The sequence below is a fragment of the Hemiscyllium ocellatum genome, chromosome 6, assembly GCF_020745735.1.
Source record: "Hemiscyllium ocellatum isolate sHemOce1 chromosome 6, sHemOce1.pat.X.cur, whole genome shotgun sequence".
Classification (NCBI taxonomy): Eukaryota; Metazoa; Chordata; class Chondrichthyes; order Orectolobiformes; family Hemiscylliidae; genus Hemiscyllium; species Hemiscyllium ocellatum.
The window spans coordinates 61539966-61567544 of NC_083406.1; the positions used below are offsets into that span (position 1 = coordinate 61539966).

Consider the following 27579-nt stretch of genomic DNA (forward strand, 5'->3'; position numbering starts at 1 on the left):
TTTATTAACTGTACCTCTTATGCTCACATGTAAATCATTTATAGAAATGATGAAAAGTAGTGGACCCAGTACCGATCCTTGTGGCACTCCAATGGTCACAGGCCTCCAGTCTGAAAAACAACCCTCCACCACCACTTCTACTTTTCAGCCAGTTCTCTATACAAATGGCTAGTTCTCTCTGTATTCCATGAGATCTAATCTTGCTGATCAGTCTCCCATGGGGAACCTTGTCGAATGCCTTACTGAAGTCCATATAGATCACATCTACTGCTCTGCCCTCATCAATCGTCTTTGTTACTTCATCAAAAAACTCAATCAAGTTTGTGAGACATGATTTCCCACGCACAAAGCCATGTTGACTATCCTGAGTCAGTCCTTGCCTTTCCAAATTCATATACCTCCTGTCCCTCAGGATTCCTTCCAACAACTTGCCCACCACCGAGGTCAGGCTCACTGGTCTATAGTTCCCTGGCTTGTCCTTACCACCCTTCTTAAACAGTGGCACCACATTTGCCAATCTCCAGTCTTCCGGCACTCACCTGTGACTATCGATGATACAAATAACTCAGCAAGAGGCCCAGCAATCACTTCTCTAGCTTCCCACAGAGTTCTTGGGTACATCTGATCAGGTCCTGGGGATTTATCCACCTTCAACCATTTCAAGGCATCCAGCACTTCCTCCTCTGTAATCTGGACGTATTTCAAGATGTCACCATCTATTTCCCTACAGTCTATATCTTCTATATCTATTTTCACAATAAATACTGATGCAAAATATTCATTTAGTATCTCCCCCATTTTCTGTGGCTCCACACAAAGACTGTGTTGATGATCTTTGAGGGTCCCTATTCTCTCCCTAGTTATCCTTTTGTCCTTAATGTATTTGTAAAACCCCTTTGGATTCTCCTTAATTCTATTTGCCAAAGCTATCTCATGTCCCCGTTTTGTCATCCTGATTTTCCTCCTAAGTATGCAATGCTTTAAATTACAACTGATTCACAACTTTTGCAACCAATTTTGTAATTCTACTGTACATATTGTACATACAGGAGCAACCACATGTGCCCTTCCAAGACTCCAGATGTACACAAGGACATTCGGTCAGAGAGAAGGGGACCCCCTCTAAAGTTGGTTCAGAACTCCTTTAAAACATCCACAAACTGCTGCAGAGCAAAGGTGCTACACTGGCTTCTCTCCCACCAAACAGTTATGGAATAGACCAGATGTCTGCTGAGAGTGAGGGTCTAATTCCTGGTCTCGGCAGAGAGTGCCATGCAGTACAGTCCAGCCTGGATTTTACAAATTAGAATGGTGTGCTGTGGCCTCCACAATCTGAATCTCCAATAGCTATGCACTTCTAGAATGTCTGAGCTGGGTGCATAGTTTCTGTTTGCAAGGTCTAACTTCATTTCTCTTCGCTTGACATATTCCACTGCTTATATCTAATTTACTTGCTTTCATCATTTAGTACTCAATGGAATAAAAAGTTTAGTTCTTTTAAATTTGTAAAACATCTCTCTAAATTTTGCCCTATCCGAGAATCAGTGAAAAAGTAGCTGTGTTACAGTGAGCACTTCCACAATGTTCTGAAGAAAGGTTACTGGACCCAAAATGTTAACTCCGATTTCTCTCCACAGATGCTCCCAGACCTGCTGAGATTTCCTTGCAATTTGTGTTTTCACTTCCACAACATTACTGTGCAGGATGCTTGTGTCAAGGTGGAGGTTGTGACAAAGACATGCAAGTTACATTCAGGAATGGACTCCCTCATGAGGAGTCTTGTCAGTCTGAGATTGCTCCTCCTGAGCATTGTGCCATCACTATTCCTTCGAAATAGGAACAGTATATTCTCCATATACTCCAGAGTGCTCTAAATCTTCTGTGTACTCTTGCTATGCCTGCCATCCTCTATAATAGCACTTAAAGTACAATGTCTTGCGAATGTATTTTCTGCAGAAGTTGTACAATAAGGGGAACATCATGTGTGAATTGGCCATTGCTAATCTCGCAATCTTAAATATTACAGCAATCCTTTGTGAGGCTCAGTCATAGAGTCATAGAGATGTACAGCATGGAAACAGACCCTTCAGTCCAACCCGTCCATGCCGACCAGATATCCCAACCCAATGTAGTCCCACCTGCCAGCACCCGGCCCATATCCCTCCAAACCCTTCCTATTCATATACCCATCCAAATGACTCTAAATGTTGCAATTGTACCAGCCTCCACCACATCCTCTGGCAGCTCATTCCATACATGTACTACCCTCTGCATGAAAATGTTGCCCCTTAGGTCTCTTTTATATCTTCCCCTCTCACCCTAAACCTATGCCCTCTAGTTCTGGATTCCCCGACCCCAGGGAAAAGACTTGGTCTATTTATCCTATCCATGCCCCTCATAGTTTTGTAAACCTCTATAAGGTCACCCCTTAGCCTCCGACGCTCCAGGGAAAACAGCCCCAGTCTATTCAGCCTCTCCCTGTAGCTTAGATCCTCCAACCCTGTCGACATCCTTGTAAATCTTTTCTGAACCCTTTCAAGTTTCACAACATCTTTCCGATAGGAAGGAGACCAGAATTGCACGTAATATTCCAACAGTGGCCTTACCAATGTCCTGTACAGCCGTAACATGACATCCCAACTCCTGTACTCAATACTCTGACCAATAAACATGATTTCACATGCACAAAGCCACATTGACTATCCCTAATCAGTCCTTGCCTTTCCAAATACATGTACATCCTGTCCCTCAGGATTCCCTCCAACAACTTGCTCACCACGGAGGTCAGGCTCACTCGTCTATAGTTCCCTGGCTTGTCATTACCGCCCTTCTTAAACAGTGGCACCACATTTGCCAACCTCCAGTCTTCTAGCACCTCACCTGTGACTCTCGATGACATGACTATCTCAGCAAGAGGCCCAGCAATCACTTCTCTAGCTTCCCACAGAATTCTTGGGTACACCTGATCAGGTCCTGGGGATTTATCCACTTTTAACCATTTCAAGACATCCAGCACTTCCTCCTTTGTAATCTGGACATTTTGCAAGATGTTACCATCTATTTCCCTACAGTCTATATCTTCCATATCTTTTTCCACAGTAAATACTGATGCAAAATATTCATTTAGTATCTCGCCCATTTTCTGTGGCTCCACATAAAGGCCACCTTGCTGATCTTTGAGTGTCCCTATTCTCTCCCTTATTACCCTTTTGTCCTTAATATATTTGTAAAACCCCTTTGGATTTTCCTTAATTCTATTTGCCAAAGCTATCTCATGTCCCCGTTTTGCCCTCCTGATTTCCCTTTTAAGTATACTCCTTTTTTCTTTATACTCTTCTAAGGATTCACTCGATCTATCCTGTCATCTGACAAACATTCAGACATTTCTCTCCTGAAATGTGTGGAAACAGCACAGGTTCTACAATCCTTCCCATAAATAGCACGTGTAGGGAACTTCTTTGGATATCCTTGACCCTGGCTATTCTCTGTCACTTTAGTTATCTGCAGTCACTCATTTTGTTGATTTGGTGAATGGAACCAATGTTTGGCAGCTGCAATGCTGCACATCTTTTTTGCTAGTTGAATTTGCTCCACATATTTAATATCACTCCACCTTATCCAGACCTGAATCAGATGTTAAACTGGAGAAAGTGAACATATATTTACAAAATTGCAGATATTATACAATAATCGAACACCCAAGCCACAGGTGTACTATCAGAATGTTCTTTTCTTCCTCACACAGCATCTAGGTGCAGGCCTGACTTTTGCTGGGGCAGAAGACGTCTGTTATTTGATATGCTCTGTTGATTTCCAAGACTTGAACAGGCATCCCTCATGGCTTTCAATATTGACAGTGCCAATCTGCTGAGAGATCATTGTCAGGATCACCCATCTCCATTTGAACAGCTGAAGGCAAGAAGTTACTGGCAACAGGAAGGGGAAGGGGGAGGGGCAGGCACATGCGGTGTTCTCAGAAGAAGCCACCAGGGCCCTGAATGTTTCTCCTTTGGTGATTCTATTTTGCTTTTGATTGGATCTGATTTATTATTGTCACATGTATCGAGATACAGTGAAAATTATTGTTTTGCATGCTAACCAGTCAAATTATACCTTACATAAGTACATCAGGGTAATAGAGCAGAATGCAGAATATAATGTCACAGCTATAGAGAAGCTGCAGAGAAAAATTAACCCTAACATATAAGAAGTCCTTCAAAAGTATGTTAATAGCGGGGAAGAAGCTGTTTTGAAACCTGTTGGTACATGTTTTCAAACTTTTCTGGCTTTACCCTGTTCCTTTGAGAGAAAAGAACACCATGCATAAGATCAAGATCCCTCATCCTCCTTTGGTTTTGCCATTGATGTTGAGCACCCACAGCTAAAGCGATGGAGTATATGTCCTTGTGTGTATTTGTCAGCCACAAAGCATTCTGGTTTACCTTGGTCTCCAAGGTAACAGCAATACTTTCCATGAAGGCAACGAAGTGCTCATATGCTGGAGCCCCCATAGGACCTCTTCACTCCAGTATACTAATGGATCATTGGTAAAACTGCTTGATTTGCTTCCTCACACTGCAGTTGTGTCATATCAAACAGCCAATTATAGGGACGCCACTTTTGCATAGGGCTGAGGAGGTACGTGTTCTCCAGCAGTCCTGGAGACCTTTGGCATTTCTTTTTCCAACAGCTGCAGATACGCATCAATGCTCTGCTCACCATATTGTGTACTCGAGTGTCATCTATATACAGTACCCACTGAGGTGATTATCTCTTTGTTGGTGGAGAGGACAGTTGAATGTTTTAACTCTGATGTTTCACAGGCTTCCTCCACAGAGACAATGTTGGTCGAGTGGGGATCCAGCTGTGGTCTCCTCCTTGTTAATGTTTTCTGAATGCTGCTAGTCCTTTGGAATAGAAGAGAAATAATAAGTTGATGACAGTGAAGAGAAGATGATGTAGAATAATGCATTAGTGTTGGAGCAGAATACAATGTCTTATTGGTTTGCTAGTCCATTGTTATCTCTCCATCACCACAGAAAGAATCCTGCTCTTCTCCAGTTAACATAATGTCCTGTTCCTTGGAAGAGGTCAGCAGCTTGTTGTGCACCAATCTCAAAGACCCTAGCTCTCTCAGCCTTCCTGCAAGGAGATAAAGTGAAGGGCTGAGTCTGATGGGAATGGGTTCAGCAGCAGTTTGTGAGCATGCTTAACCATGCAAGGTAATGAAGCATCCCTATCGAGTCAAGGGTTGAGTTTGTAGGTTGAGATGGTGAGATGAGTGTGACCCTTGATTCATCTGTAAAGGAAGAGTCATGTTGATGGCCTTATGAGCGGAACTCAAGATCTCCATTCAAGAACTTAGGTAAGAGTGACTGCCCTTGGCATCAAGGTTTTATTTTCCCAAGTATGGCACATAAAAACTAAAGTCAAAGAGAATCATAGAGAAAACTCCCCATTGGCTGGAGTCAGGTATAGAACAAAAGCAGTTTGTTGTACTTACTTTAATTCAATCACCTCAGTCCCAGTACATCACTGTAGATGCTCCTCAGAGGGTGTCCTATACCCATCTATTTTCAGTTGCTTTGTAAGTGACCTCCCTTCTATCATAAGGTCAGAAGTGAGGATATTTCTTGACGATTTCACAAAGTTCAATACCATTTGTGACTCCTGTGATTGCAATATGCAGCACTTGGCCTGATTATTGGCAAGTAATATTCATGCCACACAAGTGCCAGTTAATGAAAACCACTAATGAATAGGAATCTAGCAATCTCCTTTTAACATTCAATGGCATTACCCTCACTAAATCATCATAATCCCATATTCCCCATATCAGCGATTAACATTCACCAGAACCTGAACTGCACCATACAATATATACAGTGTGGCCTGTAGAGTAGGTTGGAGGCTTGGAATTCTATGGCAACTAACTTGCCTCTTGAATTCCTGAAGTCTGTCTACCAGCTATAAGGCACAAGCCAATAGTTCAACAGAATACCCTCCACTTGCCTGGATGGATGCGGTTCCAACAATACTCAAGATGTTCAACCCATCCAGTACAAACTAACTTGTATGACTAGTTTTCATTCAACTTAAGCATTCACTACTTCCATTCACACCAACTGTGTGTACTATATGCATGATGCACGACAGCCATTCAACAAGATTTCTTCAAGGTACCTTGCATTTATGCAATCTCTACCATCTTGAAGGACAAGGACTGTTGATGCACGAGAACATCACCATCTGCAAGTTCCACTCTAAGCCACACACCAGCTTGACTTGAACTAGATACTCGTTCCTTCACTGCATCTGAGTCAAACTCCTGGAATTCCTTTTCTCGCAATCTGTAGGTGTACCTACGTCATGTAGACTGCAGAGGTTCAAGAATAGAGTGCACTGCCACCTTCTCAAGGGCAGATAAGGATTGGAAAAAATTCTAGCCTTAAAATTGACATTCATGTCCCAAGTAAGAACGCCCTCTACAAACCTTTGCTTTGCCACTCCTAGTCTCTTGTGCATTTCTAATATTCATTGAAGCATTATTTGTGATTATGACCATAATTTGTTTGACCTGAAACTCTGAAATTCAATCCCTCCTGTTCTTTTGGAGGAGCAATTTAATCGATAAATGTCTGACTCAGATGCAGAAATGCTACCTACTGAACCACCTCTGACAATATGTTAACTTTTGGAGATTTGGAAACACTAAGTACATTGAATGGTAAAGCTGGTGCTTGGTAGAAGGCCGCAGGTGAGCAGGTTTATTCAGTAGGGAATGCTGACCCCTTCCAAGGAACAGGGCATTATGTTAACTGGAGAAGAGCAGGATTCTTTCTGTGGTGATGGAGAGATAACAATGGACTAGCAAACCAATAAGACATTGTATTCTGCTCCAACACAGAATGCCTGTGACCCAGAATAATAAAGGTTTAGATTGCACTTCAGAACAAAATCTGGGCTAAGACTGTAAGGTAGTTCCAAGAAATGTTTGAAATAATGTCCTTCAGATGTGACATTCAATTATTGACCTGTCTGTTTGCTTCTGCCTGGCTTTAAGTTGATCTTAAATGTCCCAGCAGAATATTGGGAAAGAGAGAGGAGTTCTGATGTAATCAGTAGTATTCTTCCCTCATGAAAAAAAAATCACAAAAAATACTTTGTTTATGGAAAATTATTGTCTGGCTTACTTTAACAACAGTGAGGACTACACTTTCACATCATTAATTTTATATGAATGTTATATTTCTTTGGTCTTTGAGCTGTAATAAGGTATAAATGCAAGTTCTTCCATTTATGAAACTCATTTCTGACATGTCTAATCTAAATTAAAACATTTCTGATTCAACAGTGAAGCTGAGAAATTGAAAAATGCTCATTGTTATCTACCTTAATCAAAATTCATAATTTCCTTTATTGCTAATATTTCTTCGCTGTCTTTGTGCATTTCATAACCCTCAGAAATATATCTGAATGATGTTTCTTACCAATATTGGATCACTTTTTGCTTATCTTTGCCTTTATGCTAAGAAGTAGAGGAGAAGCAATGTGGAATGTTATACAAAAAGAGATCTAAGGGTACAGGTTCATTGTCTACCTGTCACTCCAAATTCAAAGAACAGAGTAATGAAGAAGGCTTTCTGCATACTTGCTTTGATCAGTCAGAAAATTAAGTATGGAGTTGGGATGTTTTTTTGCAGCTATACAGGATGTTGATGAGGCCACATTTGGAGTACTGCATGCAGTTCTGGTTGCCCTACTGCAGAAAAGATATTATTAATCTAGAACGAGTGCAGAGAAGATTTAGTAGGATGCGACCTGGGACTGGAATGTTTGAGTTATAAGGAAAGGTTGGATAGACTGGGACATTTTTCCCTGAGGTGGGAGACTGAAGTAACTGTTTTAAGGTCTATAAAAATCATGAAAGCATAGATAAGAGATAGCCGACAGGTCTCCCCCAGTAGGAAAGTTTAAAGCTAGAAGGCATAGATTTAAGTTGAGAGAGGAGTGATACAAAAGGGTGCAGAGGGGCAATTTTTTCCATCTGAGAGTGATGAGTGTCTGGAACAGGCTGCCAGAGGTATTGGTGGAAGCGAATGCAATTTTGTCATTTAAGAAATATTTAGCAGGTACATGAATCTGATAGGTATGGAGTGATATGAACTAAACACAGGCAAATTGTGAAAACTAGGTGGCATGGACAAGTTGGGCCGAAGGGCCTGTTTCCATGCCGCCGACTTTTATGGCTCTATGACTGTAAGCAAAATTGACTCTTGTGTATTGACTTATAAATATTTTAGTCTTGCCTTATTGATTTCAGTTTTCGTTGTGTTTCCTTTATCTAGTAAATTTAGCAGCTAATTGATGTATAATGCATTCTGCCTAAAGTTACAAAACATTTGCTCAGGTACTTACTAGCTATGGTCATAAAGTGGTTATGACATTCTTAAATTGTGAGTGCACATAATGGTTAGTTGCACAACTGGGTTTATTGTACGACTTATGCTATAAAAGCATGTCTGTGATTCTCTCAAAAATGCAAATATTTCACTAATGCTCTTCCCTTAATGAAAGAAAACTGCTACCGATGCATGACCTATTTGTGATTGTATTAGACACTTAAATTGATTCTTGGTTCTTGAGCACCCCCTGCTGTTTACTTCTGCCTGTCACATGCTATTATATTCCTATAAATAATTAGATTTATGAATTCAGTACTTCATAGAGATGTACAGCAACTGTTCCATGCTGACCAAATATCCTAAATTAATCTAGTCCCATTTTCCAGCAATTGACCCAAATTCCTCCATAACCTTCCTATTCATGTATTCATCCAGATGCCTTTTAAATATTGTAATTGTACCAGCCTCCACCACTTCATCTGGCAGCTCATTCCATAAGTGCACCACCCTCTGCATGGAAAAGTTGCCTCTTAGGTCCCTTTTAAATCTTTCCCCTCTCACCTTAAACCTACAGCCTCTAGTTCTGAATTCCCCTACCCCAGGGAAAAGACCTTGTCTATTTATCCTATCCGAACACCTCATGATTTTATAAACTTCTTTAAGGTCACCCCTCAGTGTCTGATACTCTAGGAAAAACAGCCCCAGCCTATTCAGCCCCTCCCTCTAGCTCAAATCCTTCAAACCTGGCAACACTCTTATAAATCTTTTCTGAACCCTTTCAAGTTTCACAACATCCTCCCTTTAGGATGGAGACCAGAATTGCATACAGTATTCCAAACGTGTGTCTTGTACAGCTGCAACATGACCTTCCAATTCCAATGCTCAATGCTGTGACCAATAAAGGAAAGCATACCAAATGCCATTTTCACTAACCTATCCACTTATGACTCCACTTTCAAGGAACCTGCACTCTCTGTTCAGCAGCACTTCCCTGGACCTTTACATTAAGCCCTGATTTGTCTTTCCAAAAAGCAGCACCTCATATTTATCTAAATTAAACTCCATCTGCCATTCCTCGGCCTATTGGCTCATCTGATCAAGATCCCCTTGAACTCTGAGGTAATCTTCTTCGCTGTCCTCTACACTTGCAATTTTGTTGTAATCTGCAAACTAACTATACATCCTATGTTCACATCCAAATCATTCATAAATGTTTTTTTTCTCTGGGTGACCTTGCACCATAAACTGTTTCATCTAGTTGCTTTAAGGGTTAAAAACACTGCCTCTTAATTATACATATTAGGAAGCGCCAAGGTTCAATCTCAATTTACCAATACTGACTTGTGCTGTGTATTTCCAACATTTTTATTTTCTTTTGTTTTAGTTATTCAGTATTTGCAATATTTATTTTTATTTCCAAAACTTATTTCTATTTGATGCTGATTGTATTGATATGAATGGAGATATCCACATTGATATGACCTCTTGATTCAAGTCAGATAAAATTAGGGTTACAATCAAGTAGATTCAACCTGATTTTGTAAAAGGAAAAATATATTTGACAAATTTATTGGAATTCTTTCAACATAAGAAAGATGGATAAAGGTAAACTTAGCATACGTTTGGTGTATTTGGGTTTTCAGAAAGCACTCAATAAGATACCACATAAAACATTACTACACAAGATTATATCCAAGGAGCAGGAGAATCGACGTTTCGGGCTTGAGCCTCCCCTTCAGGAATTCCTGAAGAAGGGTTCATGCCTGAAACGTCGCTTCTCCTGCTCCTTGGATGCTGCCTGACCTGCTGCGCTTTTCCAGCTCTGACATATTTTCAGCTCTGATCTCCAGCCTCTGCAGTCCTCACTTTCTCCTACACAAGATTATAGCCTATAGTGTTGTGGGTAATATATTAGCATAGATAGAGGATTGGTTAACTAGCAGGAAACTGTCTGGATAAATGGACCATTTTCAAATTGGCAAGTTGTAATTAGAGGATGACACAGAGATCAATGCTGAGTCTCAATTATTTACTATCTATATTGATGGCTTGGTTAAAGAAACAGACTGTTTTGTAGCCAGGTTTGTAGCGCATGATATAGAGATAGATAGTTGTAAGAAGGATATACATCTGCTAAGGGATATATAGATTAGTCAGGTAACTGGAAAAACTTTGGCAGATTGAATATATTGTAGAAAAATGTAACTTACCGAGGAAGCATTAAAAAAAAATTAAATGGAGATTACGTAATGCTGCAATACAAGGAATCTGCATGTCGAGGTATGTGAAACAAAAAAAAACAGGTACAGCAAGAAATTACGAAGGCAAATCAAATGCTGGCTTTACATTGCCGTGGATTGGAATGTACAAGGAAGGTCTTAGAATAGTTGTACAAGGTATCGGAGGTATCACAGTTTTGATCTCTTTATTTAAACAAGGGGATATTTGTATTGGAGGTCATTCAAATAAGGTTTTCTGGGATGATTCCTGGTTAGAGGGCTTTTTTTATTATAATGAAAGATTGAGGTCATACTCATTAAGTTGGGGTCATACTCATTGGAATTTAGAAGGAACATGTTAAGGTGGCACAACAAGACAGATGTTGACAGGATGTTTCTCCTCCGAGGGGAATTTAGAACTATTGGTAACAGTTTCAAAATATGGGCATAACATTTAAAATATAACATTTTAGAAATAAAAATAAATATTGCAAATACTGAATAATTAAAACAAAAGAAAATAAAAATGCTGAAAATACACAGTGCATGAGTCAGTATTGATAAATTGAGATCAAACCTTGACTCTTCCTAATGTGTATAATTAAGAGGCAGGAAAATGGGGTTGAGGCCACAATCAAATTAATCTGATGTCACAACTGTTGAGGTATTTTCCGCATGGTGTGTGAACTGAGTTAATTTAGCTCATTTAGTCTAGCAGTTTTTAAAATTTATATAATACTATTTAAAGTAGACCAACAGTCAAAACTTTTCCCTAAACAGTTTTGAGAAAATTTGTAGCTCAGGTTGAGGTTCTGAATTTAGGTTTGCTCACTAAGCTGGGAGGTTCGTTTTCAGCTGTTTCATCACCATGCTAGGTAACATCACCAGTGAGCCTCTGGATGAAGCACTGGTGGCATGTGTTTAGGTTTCCTCGGGTTGGTGATGTCATTTCCTGTGGTGATGTCATTTCCTGTTATTTTTCTCAGGGTGGTAAATGGGATTCAAGTCAATATGCCAACACATTTTAGAAATAGACCTGTGCTTCATCTGGAGACTCACTGATGGTGTTACCTAGTATAGTGACAAAACATCTGAAGACAGTTTTATGTATAGTTTGTAACAGGCTGGTTTAGGAAATGCCTTAGGGAAAAGAGAACTTATTAACAAAACAATTACAAGATTAAAATAGGTATAGATAAGACTTTTAAGAAGAAAGATCCAAAACGTTTCTGTGGTATACCATTGGAGCTGTAGCTTGAATTCTTTCTTGTTGAAGTAAAAAGATTAATGCTTGAGGCTAAATCCAGTTGCGCTGGGTCTGTAGTTGAATAATTGGCATTTTCTTGTGTAGGTTGAGAAAAGGAAGAGAAGGGTCTTTGTTCTTGACTAGTTTGGTAGTTTACAGCACTTTTATACTGTCTGTCTGAACAGTATTTGATTTCTGTTTACCATTCACTTTGTTCTCTCTTGGTCAAAGTCTCCCCTTGAGAGTGTCATTCAATCATTGTTTTCTTGGAGTTCTGTACTGAAGATGACTGGATATTCAGTTTTTATATACAAGTCGGGTAATCTATATTCGCACATCTGAAAACCAAAAAGGCAAACAGAAGGTCTATTTGAAAGCGGACCCAAACAGACCCAAAGGCATGCTAAATTAGACCCCTTTAGGGATAAAGAAAAACTCTGCATGGCCCAAATGGACTCAAAGCAAAGTTTCTCTTTACAAGAACTTACAAGTGCATCCACAAAGAGAAAATATCCTTTATCTGAAAGCCAGTTGGTCCTGAGATTTTCACCTAAAGGATTCCAAGCCTGGAGTTCCAACTTGCAAACGTGTCTGTCTCAGATTATCCAACTCTGGTTAGTCCAGTTCTGGAGCTAACTCATCTATTATCTTTTTAGCTGAAGCAATCAGCTTTTCTAGTGCCTTAGGTATCAGCTTAGATGGCTTCACTTTGTTGTCTACCTTAGAAGAACTCATTAGGTTGTCTGAGATGAGATGTGTTTTAAATATCTCCCTTTTGTGATTTGAGACTGAGACAACACTAGGTTTCTCTGCCTCTCTTTATATTTGGACAAATTGTGAATTTTTTTGACTATGAACATGATCTATTTTGCTTCTGGCTTCACTTTCTTGAATATTACCAGACTTGCCATAAATAAAATAGCTTGGACTTGGTCCCATAATTCAGCCTTCTACATTTTTGTTCTTAAAAGTTGGAGAGGTGTTTTTTTCCATTTCTCTTCACTCTCTGTTCCTGTAGGATCCAGGTCCTTTTCCTTTGTCTCCCTTTATCTCCCTCCCTTGCTGATTCTAACCATTTAGTCTTCACCATCTGTGATTCAGCAATCATTTGGGTTAAATAATAGCCCTCGGCCTTCCTTTTAGATGTACATGCTGAGGTGTGTTTTAATATTGATGGGGAGAGAACTTCTCTAATAACACCAATTCTCTATTCCCTTTTTAATAGATTGTAGCTGTGTTGGCATGGATTTCTTACATTTCAGAATTGCTGATGAGATGCTTCTGACTCAAGTTCATTGACACTAAACTTTGCCTCCTGTTTGTAATCAGGTGACAGGGTGGAAATCATGGACATTTCCTTCTAGCTGACCATAGAATGTTACTATTCCCACTGCTTGGAGTAACTGTTCTGCCATGGGTAGTACAGGAAGATTCTACATCTCCTGAATTTGAGAAAAAATTGGAGAATTTTAGGGCTTTGAAACCTGTTTCAATATTATGATGGTTATGGTTGTTAGTTAGTGATGCTCACATTCTACAAGTGAATAAAAACAATTGGGCATAATGGAATTTTCCTTGGCAGCTTCAAACTACAACCTATCACTATCTGTTTGTGCTTGCTACTCTAATTCCAACATCTGTATTTTGAAATCCTGTCTCTGTTTTAACCTGTTGTTCTTCCATACATTTCTGACCTTAAAACTGTAGCTCCTTTTCTCTGGCTAATCTTTCATGTCTTGAGTTTGGCTTTCTAATTGTTCATTCTTTCTGAATTTGTCTTTCTAACTTCTCTGGTTTTAAACTACAGCTGCTATTCCAGTTTTTATAGCTCTGTTTGGGTTAAATTAACCAAGTCAGGTTCCAATTCAATTTCTGTTGTTTACTCTCTTTCTTAACTGAAACTGAAACATTCAGCCAATATTCTCAAGAAGTCCTGCATCTGTCTCACAGCAGCTCCACATGCTTAGAAATGGCTTTTAAATGATCTACATCTAAGGGCTGTCACTTTTGCCAAATTAAACGTTCCCGTTCAATAAGTTCTTGGCAAAGGTCATTATCTTAAATTATTTTAGCACATTTAGAGAACAAACAATCACTGCTGTAAACCTGATTTATTTTCAAATAGTTTGATTCTGGTCTTTATCCTCTACTTGCAAATTTTAGGTAATTCAAACTACTTGTTTCACGATGGATTAAAATCTAACTATTTTAAATTTTAGCTTTGTCTCATTTTGCAATGGATACAGTTACAGACATGAGCCCCCAGTCATCACTGGCCATGTGACAGTTATGTCTGTTGGTTGTGATAAAAGATCCTTATGGAAGACAGTATAGGTCAAATGGCCTTCTCCTGACTTCGCTTCTTATATTCTTGAGTTCCTACAATTCCTGCTTCTGATCATAATCCACTGACTTCTACTGAAAGTGGCTGTGTGAGAATGCCAGATGAGAACAGCATTGGGCTCAGCTATGACATTTTGTACAAAGTTAAAAATCACACAACACCAGGTTATAGTCCATTTATTTGGAAGCACTAGCTTTTGGAGCGCTGCTCCTTCATCAGGTGGTTGTGGAGTATCAGATCATAAGAAACAAAATTTATAGTAAAAGTTTACATTGTGATGTAAATTAAATTATATATTGCAAAAGACCTGGATTGTTTGTTAAGCCGCTCAGCTTTTAGAATGAACATGTTGGTTTCAGTTCTTTCATTTGTAAATCGCAGAACATTTTTAAAGTTAGATTCTCAAGTGTGTGATGTCGATCCAGATAATACATTGAAGGTGTGAGGTGCTCTGTGTGAGACTTCCACCCCTAGAAAACTGTCAGTGACTCAAAGAGGCATTACAACGCTAAGCACTGCTTGAACCAACCAATTTCAACACCTGGAACAAAAGACATAACATCTACAACTCGCCGTCTGCGAGTTCAACAACCCTAATCGCAAATTGAAACTATAGAATAATCTTGAATGAGCCTCCAGTCTGTTACGTAGCAGGCCAGACCCTCTCAAAACGTTCTGAGCAGGTAGGCAAGACTCTGACTTTTCTTATTTTAAAGGCAGATGTCTAGTAGATATTCCAGGAGTGATGCAGCTGGTCAAACTACTCAGCTTTAAGCAAAACCAAATTTATTTGCACACGATAGTTTAAACACAAACAAAAGAAAACAGAATTTAGAATAACAACTATTTGGAAACGCAACCGACTTGAAATGGCAACTTACCGAAGGAGCTTATCCAGTACCCACAACATCCCAAAAATATACCTGTTGGCCAATAGCAAATTCAAACTCAAGTTCTTACAGGCTGGAGAGATTGCAGGCAAGAAACATCTGTTGAAACATGGAACCTTTTTTCACAGTAGCAGTTTCTCTGCTATAAGCAGTTTCTGACTGTCTGCTAAAACAAACCAAACTTGAAAAATAACCTGAAAAATGTGTTGCTGGAAAAGTGCAGCAGGTCAGGCAGCATCCAAGGAGCAGGACAATCGATGTTTTGGGCATAAGCCCTTCTTCAGGAATCCTGAAGAAGGGTTTATGCCCAAAATGTCGATTCTCCTGCTCCTTGGATGCTGCCTGACCTGCTGCGCTTTTCCAGCAACATATTTTTCAGCTCTGATCTCCATCATCTGCAGTCCTTACTTTCTCCTAGAAAAATAACCTGAACTGGGAGGACTAGCTAATCCTCTGCCATTTTTTAAAGTAGCCTCATCCAGACATATGGGCACTTCTGCCTTTACAACCCATCTTGGAAAAAAAAGGACAATATAACCTTGTTGAAGTGGCAGCATTTTCACACTTTAGTATCACCAACAAGCCTAGCTTGTTCAATCTTTCCGCATAAAGTAACTCCCTCCCCTCCATCTCCACCACCCCCAACCTCCATTCCAGACATCAGTTAAGTGAATCTTCCCTGAATTGCTTCCAATACCTTTATGTCCTTTCTTATATAGGGAGACCAAAATTGTACACAGTACCCCAGATATTATCTGTCCAGTGCCCATATAAATGTGGAAAAGAATCCCAGTTTTTATATTCCATAGTTCACAACATTCCATTTGCCTTCCTAATCACTTGCTGCATACTAATTTTCTGTGACTCCTGTACCAGGATACCCAGATCCCTCTGTACCTCAGAATTCTGTAATCTTACACAATTTAAGTAATAGGCTGATTTTCTATTCTTCTTGCCAAAGTAGAGATTTTCCATATTTCCTACATTATACTCCATTTCTCAAAGTTTTGCCCCCTTACTTAATCTAGCCATATGCTATTACAGACACTCATCTGTGAGACCACAAGATGTAGAAGCACAGCACTGATTCCTGTGGCTCACCATTATTTACAGGTTGCCATTCTGAAAATGCCCCCCTTATCCCAACTGTCTGACTTTGTTAGTAGGTGTGACTATGACACCATTGGCTCTTTATTAAGTAGCCTAATGTATGGTGCATTACTATTCATCTTCTGAAAATTCAAATATATTGCATTTATTGTGGCCTCTTTTTATATCCTGTTGTTCCCTCTTCAAAGAATTGTAGTAAATCTGTCAAGCCTGATTTCTTTTTCAAGAAGCCATGTTGATACCGTTTGGTCATGTTATGTATTTCTAAATACACCACTAATACATCCTGTATAATGGACTCTGACATTTTTCCAATATCAGATATTAAGCTATCTGGCCTTTATTTACCTGTTTTATATCTGCTTTCCTTGCTGTGTCCTCTTCATATCTTACATTCCTGACTATCTTTGTGTTTTTACTAATCATTATTTTATTTGGTTCATTACTCCAAATCATTAATATAAAGTTCATAATTTTAAATTTCATTGTCAAATTAATACTCTTTAAATTGTAGTGCTAATGAGCACATTGAGATAAGAATGGTAACGAAATTGAATGGCCAGTCTATAGTTTTGAAATATTTTTTTCAGAAGAGGGGAGGGGAAACAAAATACTTTTTAAATATTTAATAAATATTTAAATATGTACACAGGCATTTAATTTACGAACTGAAAAAAATCCTTCATTAGTAATAATGAAATAGTTTTGTTGTTATGATTGAAGAAATTAACATAAATTATAAAGTCTAAAATTCTTAATGCTAATTGTAAGTATAAAGCAATATTCAGGCCGTTTGGTTGACTTAATTTCCCATGTGAGTTTTCAGAGAGTTATTAAAAGAAATAAATTCATGAACATGAACATGTAAAGGGGTATGAAATGAATTAAAAAGATTTGATTGAAATCTCAGGGTTATTTGATCCCTGACAGTGCAGCAGATGGGTCTACCGTTGCCTTCAGTTCCTTAGGCTAGAGAACAGATAACTTGCAATTGTTACATTCTCGATTGTTATTCAGTGGCTTTTATGTGGTTCTAAGTATCAGATGAAGACTTAATTTGACTTATTGTTGTAAGACCAGAACATGTTCATCAATGGTGTCCTCCACAGTCAAATAAAGAGTTGACATTCAAATATGAAACGTAGTGGTGGGCAATGCTAGCAAAATCATAACTAAACAAGACCCAGTGTAGCAAAGAAATGGACATAGGCAGAAAGTCGTATTTTAAAAATGGACACTGTGCAACTACCCTTGTCCAAACAAATTAAGTCATTATTGATCCATGGATTTCATATTACCTATCTCAAACAGTAAGACAATGTATAAATGTCTGTTCACAACAAAAGAAATTATAGACGGAGGAACATAACTGAAGGCAAGTAGATGTGATTAAGTATTGCTGTCATCTGCTTTTGAGCATAGTTTGTTTTACCTAGATGAAATGTGTATTGATATATTTATACATGTAATTGTATTTGGTTTACTTTTACATTCCTCTTATAAGAAATCAGATATCATTTTCTATGTTTCCAGCTGCACATTATTCAAGGGAAAACAAACATGAAAGGGAACGAATCAATTAATCTCTGAAACCAAAAATGGGAATTGCACAACTTACTCGTATCTATTGGCTGCAACGCAAGCCACATGAATGATTTCGACATGAGATAGCATTGTTGATTGGCTGATTGCCTGAGCATGGGACCAATATTTTGATTACCTACCGATGGTTATAGCTAATCTGACCTCTAAAACTAATGTTACAATGTGGCTGTTGTGGGAGCTAAACCTTAGAACAACAGCAGGATGGAACAAAATGGAAGAAAGCATGCTGTAAAGATTTTCAACATAAGAATGTAAGAACACAGAAAAAGAAACAGTAGTTGACCACCCCTTCCACAAGCCTGCTGTCTCTTTCAATTTGATCAAGGCTGATTTATCTTTATTTCTCTTTCCTGTTATATTCCCAGAATCCTTGATTCCCTTAATAACCAAAGGTCTATTGATCCCTGCCTGAAACATTACTATGGTTGGAGCTTCCAATGCTTGCTGAGATAGCAAATTTCAAGGATTCACAACCATCTTTTAAATATAGATAGGTCACCACATCTTAATTTTAAACATTAGGGCCCTTCACTTTGACCTCTAGTTCTAGACTTCCTAATCGAGGAAATATTCTTCCAGCAACAACCTAGAAAACTGAAGATTTTGAAAGGCTGGAATTTCACCACAAGTTTGGGCAGAACAGAGACAATTCATTAACAATTATGAGAAAAGAAATGGGTGCAGTGCACACTCTACAAACTTAAAAATATTTTGCTGAGTGTTTGTTGGGAAGCTACTTAACCTACTTTCAAATTTAAGGTGAAGTTAGGGGGAACATTTTCAAATTTAACTATAATAATAACACACAGCTGTTAAAAAAAGGTAAGATTTCATCTCCTCACCATCTTATCCATTGAAACTGAAAAAGAGTTTTCAAATTAGGAATAATTTCACTAAAATCTAATTTGACTTTAATTTTTCTTTATTTTTGTCAACTGTTCTTACTTTTGAAACTTCAGTTAATCAGCTATTTGTTTTTGTGCAATTTAATGATAGGCCTTTGAAAAATGCAAACAATATAAATCATGTAACAATTTAAAATCTTTCAGAAAATGGAAATAGAATGGTCAACTCTTTAATGATCCAACTTTTGTGGTTGATTTATTCAGTGTATAAATCACTGGTACATATCCATTTTATTAGCAAGTAAAAGTGGAGAAAATTGTTTTAACGTCCCTGACTTTCATTTTTTTTCTACTTACAGGGAACCAAGAAAATTTGTGCTGCACAGAGGATCTGGTGGATTAGGCTTTAACATTGTTGGGGGTGAAGATGGTGAAGGAATATTTATTTCGTTTATCCTGGCAGGTGGACCAGCAGATCTTAGTGGAGAGCTGCGAAGAGGTGACCAAATTCTATCAGTAAGTCTTTTTATTTTGGTGTAGTGATGTTTAAAAGCTCCTGTTGTGCGATTATTGATGAAGTGTATCCACTGTGTAATATAAACATGCACAAGGAAAGAACTTTGAACAAGAAAGTAATTAATGCCCAACTCTCAAACCACCACACCAAAATTAATAAGCAAGATTACCACTCAAAATTGCCTGCAATTGGCATGTGATCAGTGTGCTGTGTATGACAATCACACCTCAAGAAGCAATGCATTTATCATTGGAAAGGTGACGTTAAGGCAGTGGACACAAACCAGTAGTGTGTCAAGATAGCCAGGAAGGAAATATGGATGGAACAAGTTGATAGCAGCTGACTGCAGTCTGTAGTTTTAGTGTGGTACTGAAACTAATTGTATTCTGAAAGCAGCCTAAGCTGCATTACACCAATCAATTTTGGGAAGAAATCTGAAATTGACATTGGGATCCCAATTTTCAGAGAGGGAAGGTTGTGACGTAGACCATTAAGGGATACCAAATCAACATTACAGATGGCATTCTCTGGTTGATAATAAATCCCTGCATAGTGCAGTACATATTGCCTGAAAAATAGCTTTTATCTGTCTCAAGTTGTGCTTTGAATAATTATTTATGCATTGCATTTAAATTTCTTAATATGCAAATGCATTTAGAAGAATGGACCTTCAGATATTTTATTGTAAAATGTGACCTTGAGATATTTTATTGTATTAGAAAGAGCTTTATAAATATAAATCATTATTGTCATTGATATATAATAATGCGAAACAAATCATAAAGTCACAAAAAAGGTCATTTTTAAGTATCAAGCCTGAAGTGGAATATTTATTGCAATTATTCTTCATAATTTTAAAAAAAATACTGTATGGCTTATTCTTTTCTTTGCTAGCACTAAATATTGTGTTTCAGTTTGGCACTTCAGCCAGATTGAACGATTTTTTTTCGAATGCTGAATGAAGGAATTCAGATATTGGATCATTGTATGATTTATTTTAATTCTGATCATTTACATTTAGATGTTGAAATAAATGCTATGAAGAGTGAGAGTTGGAAACTTGCAATTCTCATACACCTAATTGTGCTTGTTTTTGACAAGAATCGATTTTCCAGTGTCAGTGTTATTTTAAAGACACCTGTTTTGTAGACCTCAAACAGAATGATGCAATTACCAAGATGGCAGATTATATTTTGGAAGTGGAGATGATTTGCTACTTGTCACTGAACGTTAAATTTATTTGATTGCTCTATTTTGTCCTTATTTTTGCATTAATATGATTTAAAAGTAATACAGGAGCTCCAAACATTACAGTGAAACAGCATGCACAAATGTTGTTTTGTTATTTTTTTTTCTACTTTCTGTCTCCAGTATTATGCTATCTGTTTTGAATACACTGTCAGTGATATCTTTTACCATGATTGGATTTCAGCTGTATATTCAGATATAGATCCGTTTGTTCTGTAAAATATGTATGTACATTTTTGCACAGCCTTCACTTGCTACTTAGGCAAATTATCGATCTTTCTACTCCATCTATATGAAAATTTACAAATAAGCCAGAGGCAATGTTTTTCTGTGAAATCGTTAATACCCTAGAAAAATGAAAGCAACTAATAGAAGCGGTAAGTAGTAAGAACTGTCTGTCTCTAGCTCCCAATAGTTCTCATACTTATTGTGTATTGGTGACATTGTTGTGTTTAAATATATATTACGTAGGTAGGCTTCTAGGCAGACTGGATTTACTAGTTTGACAGACCTTGATGTATTCTTGAGAAAAATCTCAAATCATTTTTTTTCTCTTAGGAATTCTGAACACTGCCAGAAGAGGGCTGTATTCAATCAAACATGAATTTCAGTGTATTTCTTTATGTGATTGTTTACTTTTATAGGTGACAGAAATTCTTGGCATTCTACATTAATAACAATTTACATTTTATATAACACTATTAATATAGGAAAACACCCCAAGGTGCCTCACAGAAATGTAATAAGACATAAATTGACAATGAAACAAGTATGAAATATTGAGGCAGAGGGGATGGGGAGTTAGATGTGGTGGTAATTAAAGGCTTTGTCAAAGATGTTGATTTTGAGGAAGGTCTTAATGAACAAGAAACCAAATGAGAGGGATTAAGCTCAAGGGAGGAAATTCCAGAGCTTACACATAGCCTCCAAAGGTGAGGTGAAGGAAATCTTCTCAAAACTCGCTGTGAAGGCAATAGGCCAGAATTGCAACAGCCCAGAATTATAGGGCTGAAGGAGTTTAAAGACATAGAGAAATGCAGGCCATACAGGTATTTGAAATATAAGGAAGAAATTTCTAGTTTGGAGATATTGGGGATCAAGAGCCAAAGCAGATCAGTAACTACTGGGGTGATGCATGAACAAGACTTAATCTGATTTTGGATATGGACAGTAAAGATTAGGGTGAGAAGACGTTAATTGGGTGAGCAATACCAGGTCTTCCAGAAGGCTATTAGTGCAGTTCTCTGGAAGTGAGAAAATAAAATTGATAATTTTGCAGATGGGTTGAGTAAGAGCTGGAGATGGGTGATGTTCCAGGATTGTAAATAGGCTGATGTAAAGGATGTGTTGTAGAAAGCACAGCAGAGTCTCAAATAGGACAAAAAATTGCGTACAGCGATATGATACAAGTATCCCAAGCTTCATCCTCCAGGAGACCTGATGGTTTGGTGTATACTTCAACCTCCAAACCCCAATATCTGCTCAGAGATAAAATTAGTTCTCTTCTCTGCAGTCTTGGACAGTGCTAACAAAACAGTGTAAATTTCCTAATAGTAACTCTTACACCCCTATCAATAGTCCACTATACCCTGCCTTTAAAGTTAAATTTCTGGAAGGCCCTATCTCAGTAGGATTTGAAAGTAAACAATGTTAACACCTAAATGTTATTTTGTGTCTGGAAGGATAATGTGAGAAATGAAACTTGTTAAAAATGACACATAGCCAAGTTCTGGTAAGATTCAGCCTCTGCTGTATGAATTTCCCAGATTGTTTGCTCAGCCTCTGAATTAAGTTTGTTCATATAAAAGTACCCATTATGGATGAGCAGAACACACTGGTTGCCAAGATTTAATAGAGTAATTTGCTTCCTTATGTTAAAAAGGGCTAAGTTGCTGGAGTGACCTTCCATTTGACATACCCCATGTCTATAAATTACTTTACCCAATAGGAGTCGTAGCAGAGCCAAGATGCTCTAACAGTCAGACACAATGGTTGTAGGCAACATCCTCCTTGTTACTATCCCAATTGGTGCTGATGTATTTGTGGTTATATTTCAGCATAAGTTCTCATTAACAAAATTAGCATACAAATTAGCAGAAGTCTTGGCAGAACTTCTAAGAAATTTTGCAGCTAATGTATTGTATTAATTATAATTTTGAATAAATGGATGCTTTGGGATTAAGAACAGAAATTGCTGGATTATTAGGTCTATGGTAAGAGAAACGCAGTAATAATAGCAGAGCTTTAATGATTGGTCCTCCTTGCAGTATGGAAGGACAGTTAAAGATCAGGAACCCAAAAGTTAGTGCAGTAGGCTTTGCTTATCAATTATGTCTCTGTAGGATTAAATAGCTGACCTGTCATTTGTAGTGGGAGATTTTGGCATACTTGAAAACATATGCCATTTAAATGTAGAATTCAGTAGGTTTATTCTTAGTATGCCATTTTATTTTCTTCCTTTTAATTCTCTCCCAACTGTCCCTCCTCTGCCCACTCATCTGCTACTAAGTCCCAACTGGCGAGATTTCAATGTTGCCATACCTTCACAATTCCTGATTAAACCCTTCCTTAGACTCCTCTCAGTGTCAATGGTGTGTCTACAACCCAAGGACCACAACGTTTTCAGATTAATGATCTTATGTCAGTTTGTTCTTGATGTAATCCTGTGTGATCTCTTTAGATTAAAAGGTAATCACTAGTACAAGTTATTAACTCTAGTTATTTCATTAACTTAAAGCAATTTAATTTGGCAATCAGAAGTAAATGTTTTCCCAGAGAAAAAAATGTATATTCTTGTACAACCTTATTCTGGTGAATAGAACTCAAAAGATGTGATGATCATTTCCTGGTCCTAGAAGAGAAGAACTTTACAGCCGCTTGTTTACCTCCATCTTCAACATTCATTCTCTTCACTGCTGAAAGCAGCGGCGTGATTCATTGCAGTAAAGCGCGAAAGCTCTTTTAACAGCACTGCGAATTGAATTAGCTTTTTTATCACATGTACTCAAAAGGATATAATGAAAAGGTTGCAAGTGACCACTTACAGCATCGTCTTAGGTACAAAACTACGCAGGTACTATAGCTTCTTCAATTACAAGATTAGTTACAGTGTAACAATGTCACCAAGACACAGCATCTTAGGTATGTCTCGGTACAGTCCTTTGTTACAGAATAGACCTATTAGAAAGACAAGGGCAGAAGAGGTGTGGGAACAACACTACCTGTAGGTTCCCCTTCAAGTTACAAATTGTCTTGAGATGGAATTGTACTGCAATATCTTCACAGTTGTTCATTAAAAACCCTGGAACTCCTTCCAGGACTCCTCCCAAAACTGCTGTGAGTGTTCGTGCAGTCCAAGGATTGCAATGGTTCAAGAACTCAACTCACCATCACCTTTGTCAGTGCAACTAAGGATGGATAATAACCCAACCTTTGCTCATATCCCATGCCTGAATAAATAAAGATTCTATTGTTATGAACATACTGAAAATGGACCATCAGTGTTCAACTTTCAACATTTGATTTTCACAATCAAGGTTTTCATGGATTAAAATTAGTTTTGAAAAGCCTGCTACTGACCTGGTTGCTTTGATGCCCAGGCAATTACTTGGAAGATCTTGAAGTGGCTTCCATTTTAATCAAGAAGCAACAAAACTCAGCAAGGTGTCAATGAATTCACATCTGTTTTATTTACACTTGCATGTTAATTTTGAAATTAATCTGCAGACTGTTCAGTTAAAATAAAATCTCCGATCCAAACTCGGAATTCATCATGGCTGATCATCCAACTCATTAGCTTAATCCTGCTTTCTCCCCATAACCTTTGATCCCATTCACCCCAAGTGCTATATCTAGCTGCCTTTTGAAAACATTCTGTGTTTGGCATCAATTACTTCCTGTGGTAATGAATTACACGGGCTCACCATTCTTTGGGCGAAGAAATGTCTCCTCATTTCAATCTTAAAATGGTCTACCCCAATTCCTCAGGCTATGACCCCTGGTTCTGGATACACCCAATATTGGGAACATCCTCTCTATATCTACCCTGTCTAGTCCTGTTAGGATTTTATAAGTCTCTATGAGACTCTTCTTCCCCAGTACCACTCCCTCCCCGCCCCGAACCCCCATTCATCCGAACTCCAGCAAAAACTACCCTAACATAGTCAATCTCTCCTCATACGTCAGTCCCACCATCTCCAGAATCAGCCTGGTAAACTTTCGCTGCACTCTTCAAGAGCAAGAGCGTCCTTCCTCAGAAAAGAATCTAATTCTACGTGTGGCCTCACCAAGGCCCTGTATAACTGTAACACAACTCCGCTCCTGTACTTGAAACCTCTCACAATGAAGATCAACATACCATTTGCTTTTTTTACTGCCTACTGCACCTGCATGCTTACCTTCAATGACCAGTGCACAAGGACGCCCAAGTCCCACTGCACACTCCCCTCTCCCAGTTTACAGCCATTCAGTTGGCAATCTGCCTTTTTGTTTTTGCTTCCAAAGTGAATAACTTCAAATTTATCCAAATTATACTGCATCTTCCATTGACTTGCACACTCACCCACGTGTCCAGATCATGCTGAAGGATCTCTGCATCTTTATCACAGTTCACCTTCCCACCCAACTGGTATCATCTGCAAACTTTGAGATTTTACATTTCGTTCCCTCATCCAAATCATTAATATATGTAGTGAATAGCTGGGGTCCCAGCACCGATCCCTGTGGCACCCCACTGGTTACTGCCTGCCAAATTGAAAAGGACCCATTAATGCTTACTCTTTGTTTTCACTCTACGAACCAGTTTTCTATCCATCACAATACAATTACCCTAATCCCATGCACTTTTATCTTGCACAATAATCTCTTATGCAGGATTTTGTCAAACGCTTTCTGAAAGTCAAAATATGCCACGTTGATTGGCTCCCCTTGTCAACTCTTCTAGTTACATCTTCATAGAATTCCAACAGAGCTGTCAAGCACGATTTTCCCTTCATAAATCCATACTGACTCTTTCTGATTCTGCTACAGGGAACTATAGACTAGTGAGCCTGACCTCGGTGGTGGGCAAGTTGTTGGAGGGAATCCTGAGGAACAGCATGTACATTTGTTTGGAAAGGCAAGGACTGATTCAGGATCGTCAACATGGCTTTGTACATGGGAAATCATGTCTCACAAACTTGATTGAGTTGTTTGATGAAGTAACAAAGAGGATAGATGAGGGCAGAGCAGTAGATGTGATCTATATGGAATTCAGTATGGCATTTGACAAGGTTCCCATGGGAAACTGCTCAGCAAGGTTAGATCTCATGGAATACACGGAGAACTAACCATTTGGATACAGAATTGGGCTCAAAGGTAGAAGACAGAGGGTGTTTGGTGGAGGGTTGTTTTTCAGACTGGAGGCCTGTGACCAGTGGAATGCCACAAGGATCGGTGCTGGGTCCTCTATTTTTTGTCATTTACATAAATGATTTGGATATGAGCATAAGAGGCACATTTAGTAAGTTTGCAGATGACACCAAAATTGGAGGTGTAGTGGACAGCGAAGAGGGTTACCTCAGATTACAACAGGATCTGGACCAGATGGGCCAATGGGCTGAGAAGTGGCAGATGGAGTTTAATTCAGATAAAGGCGAGGTGCTGCATTTTGGGAAAGCAAATCTTAGCAGGACTTTTACACTTAATGTTAGGGTCCTAGGGAGTGTTGCTGAACAAAGAAACCTTGGAGTGCAGGTTCATAGCTCCTTGAAAGTGGAGTCGCAGGTAGATAGGATAGTGAAGAAAACGTTTAGCATGCTTTCCTTTATTGGTCAGAGTATTGAGTACAGGAGTTGGGAGGTCATGTTGCGGCTGTACAGGACATTCGTTAGGCCACTGTTGGAATATTGCGTGCAATTCTGGTCTCCTTCCTATCGGAAAGATGTTGTGAAACTTGAAGGGTTCAGAAAAGATTTACAAGGATGTTGCCAGAGTTGGAGAATTTGAGCTATAGGGAGAGGCTGAACAGGCTGGTGCTGTTTTCCCTGGAACGTTGGAAGCTGAGGGGTGACCTTATAGAAGTTTACAAAATTATGAGGGGCATGGATAGGATAAATAGACAAAGTCTTTTCCCTGGGGTCGGGGAGTCCAGAACTAGAGGGCATAGGTTTAGGGTGAGAGGGGAAAGATGTAAAAGAGACCTGAGGGGCAACGTTTTCACGCAGAGGGTGGTATGTGTATGGAATGAGCTGCCAGAGGATGTGATGGAGGCTGGTACACTTGCAACATTTAACAGGCATTTGGATGGGTATATGAATAGGAAGGGTTTGGAGGGATATGGGCGGGGTGGGACTAGATTGGGTTGGGATATCTGGTCGCTGTGGACAGGTTGGACTGAAGGGTCTGTTTCCATGCTGTACATCTCTATGACTGTATGACTCTACTGCTTTCTGAATGGTCTGCTATAAAGTCCTTGATAATGGATTCAAGAATTTTCCCCACTACCAATGTTAAGCTTACTGATCTATGATTCCCTGTTTTCTCTCTACCTTCCTTTTGAATATTGGAATGACATTAGCTACCTTGCAAGCTGTCGGAAATGTTCCAGAGTCTGTAGAATCCTGGAAGACAATTGCCAACGCATCCACTATTTCTAGGGCCACTTCCTTAAGTACTCTGGGATGTAGATTATCAGACTCTGGAGATTTATCCACCTTCAATCCCTTCAATTATCCCAGCACCATTTCTCTACTAATGTTGATCTCCATCAGTTCTTCCCTCTCACTAAATCTTGCATTCTCCAACATTTCTGGTATCTGATTTGTGTCCTCTTTTGTGAAGACAGAATCAAAGTATGTATTCAATTACTCAGCCATTTCTTTGTCCCCTATTTTAATTTTCCCCATTTCTGTCTGTAGGGGACCTATATTTTGCCTTCACCAATCTCTTTCTCTTCATGTATCTATCAAAACACATAGTGTAAGTCTTTATGTTCCCTGCAAGCCTACCTTTGTACTGCATTTTCCTTCTTAATCAATCTATTGGTCCTTCTTTGTTGAATTTTAAACTGCTCCCAAACCTATTATTTTTCTTGGGTAATCTGTGTGCTTCTTCCTTGGATCAGATACTACTTCTAATTTTCTTTTCTCCGCCATGGCCATCTTACCCATTT

The 27579-nt window shown here is 38.7% G+C and overlaps 1 protein-coding gene across 2 annotated transcripts in view; it reads left to right on the forward strand.

Annotated features, from left to right (window-relative positions):
- dlg2 (discs, large homolog 2 (Drosophila)) overlaps nucleotides 1–27579 on the forward strand; it is an 876537-nt gene that overhangs the window by 451056 nt on the left and 397902 nt on the right. For both annotated transcript variants that reach the window (XM_060825990.1, XM_060825991.1), the window contains exon 12: nucleotides 19024–19180. In XM_060825990.1, coding sequence (XP_060681973.1) covers nucleotides 19024–19180 — 157 coding nt within the window. The remainder of the gene's footprint in view (nucleotides 1–19023; nucleotides 19181–27579) is intronic.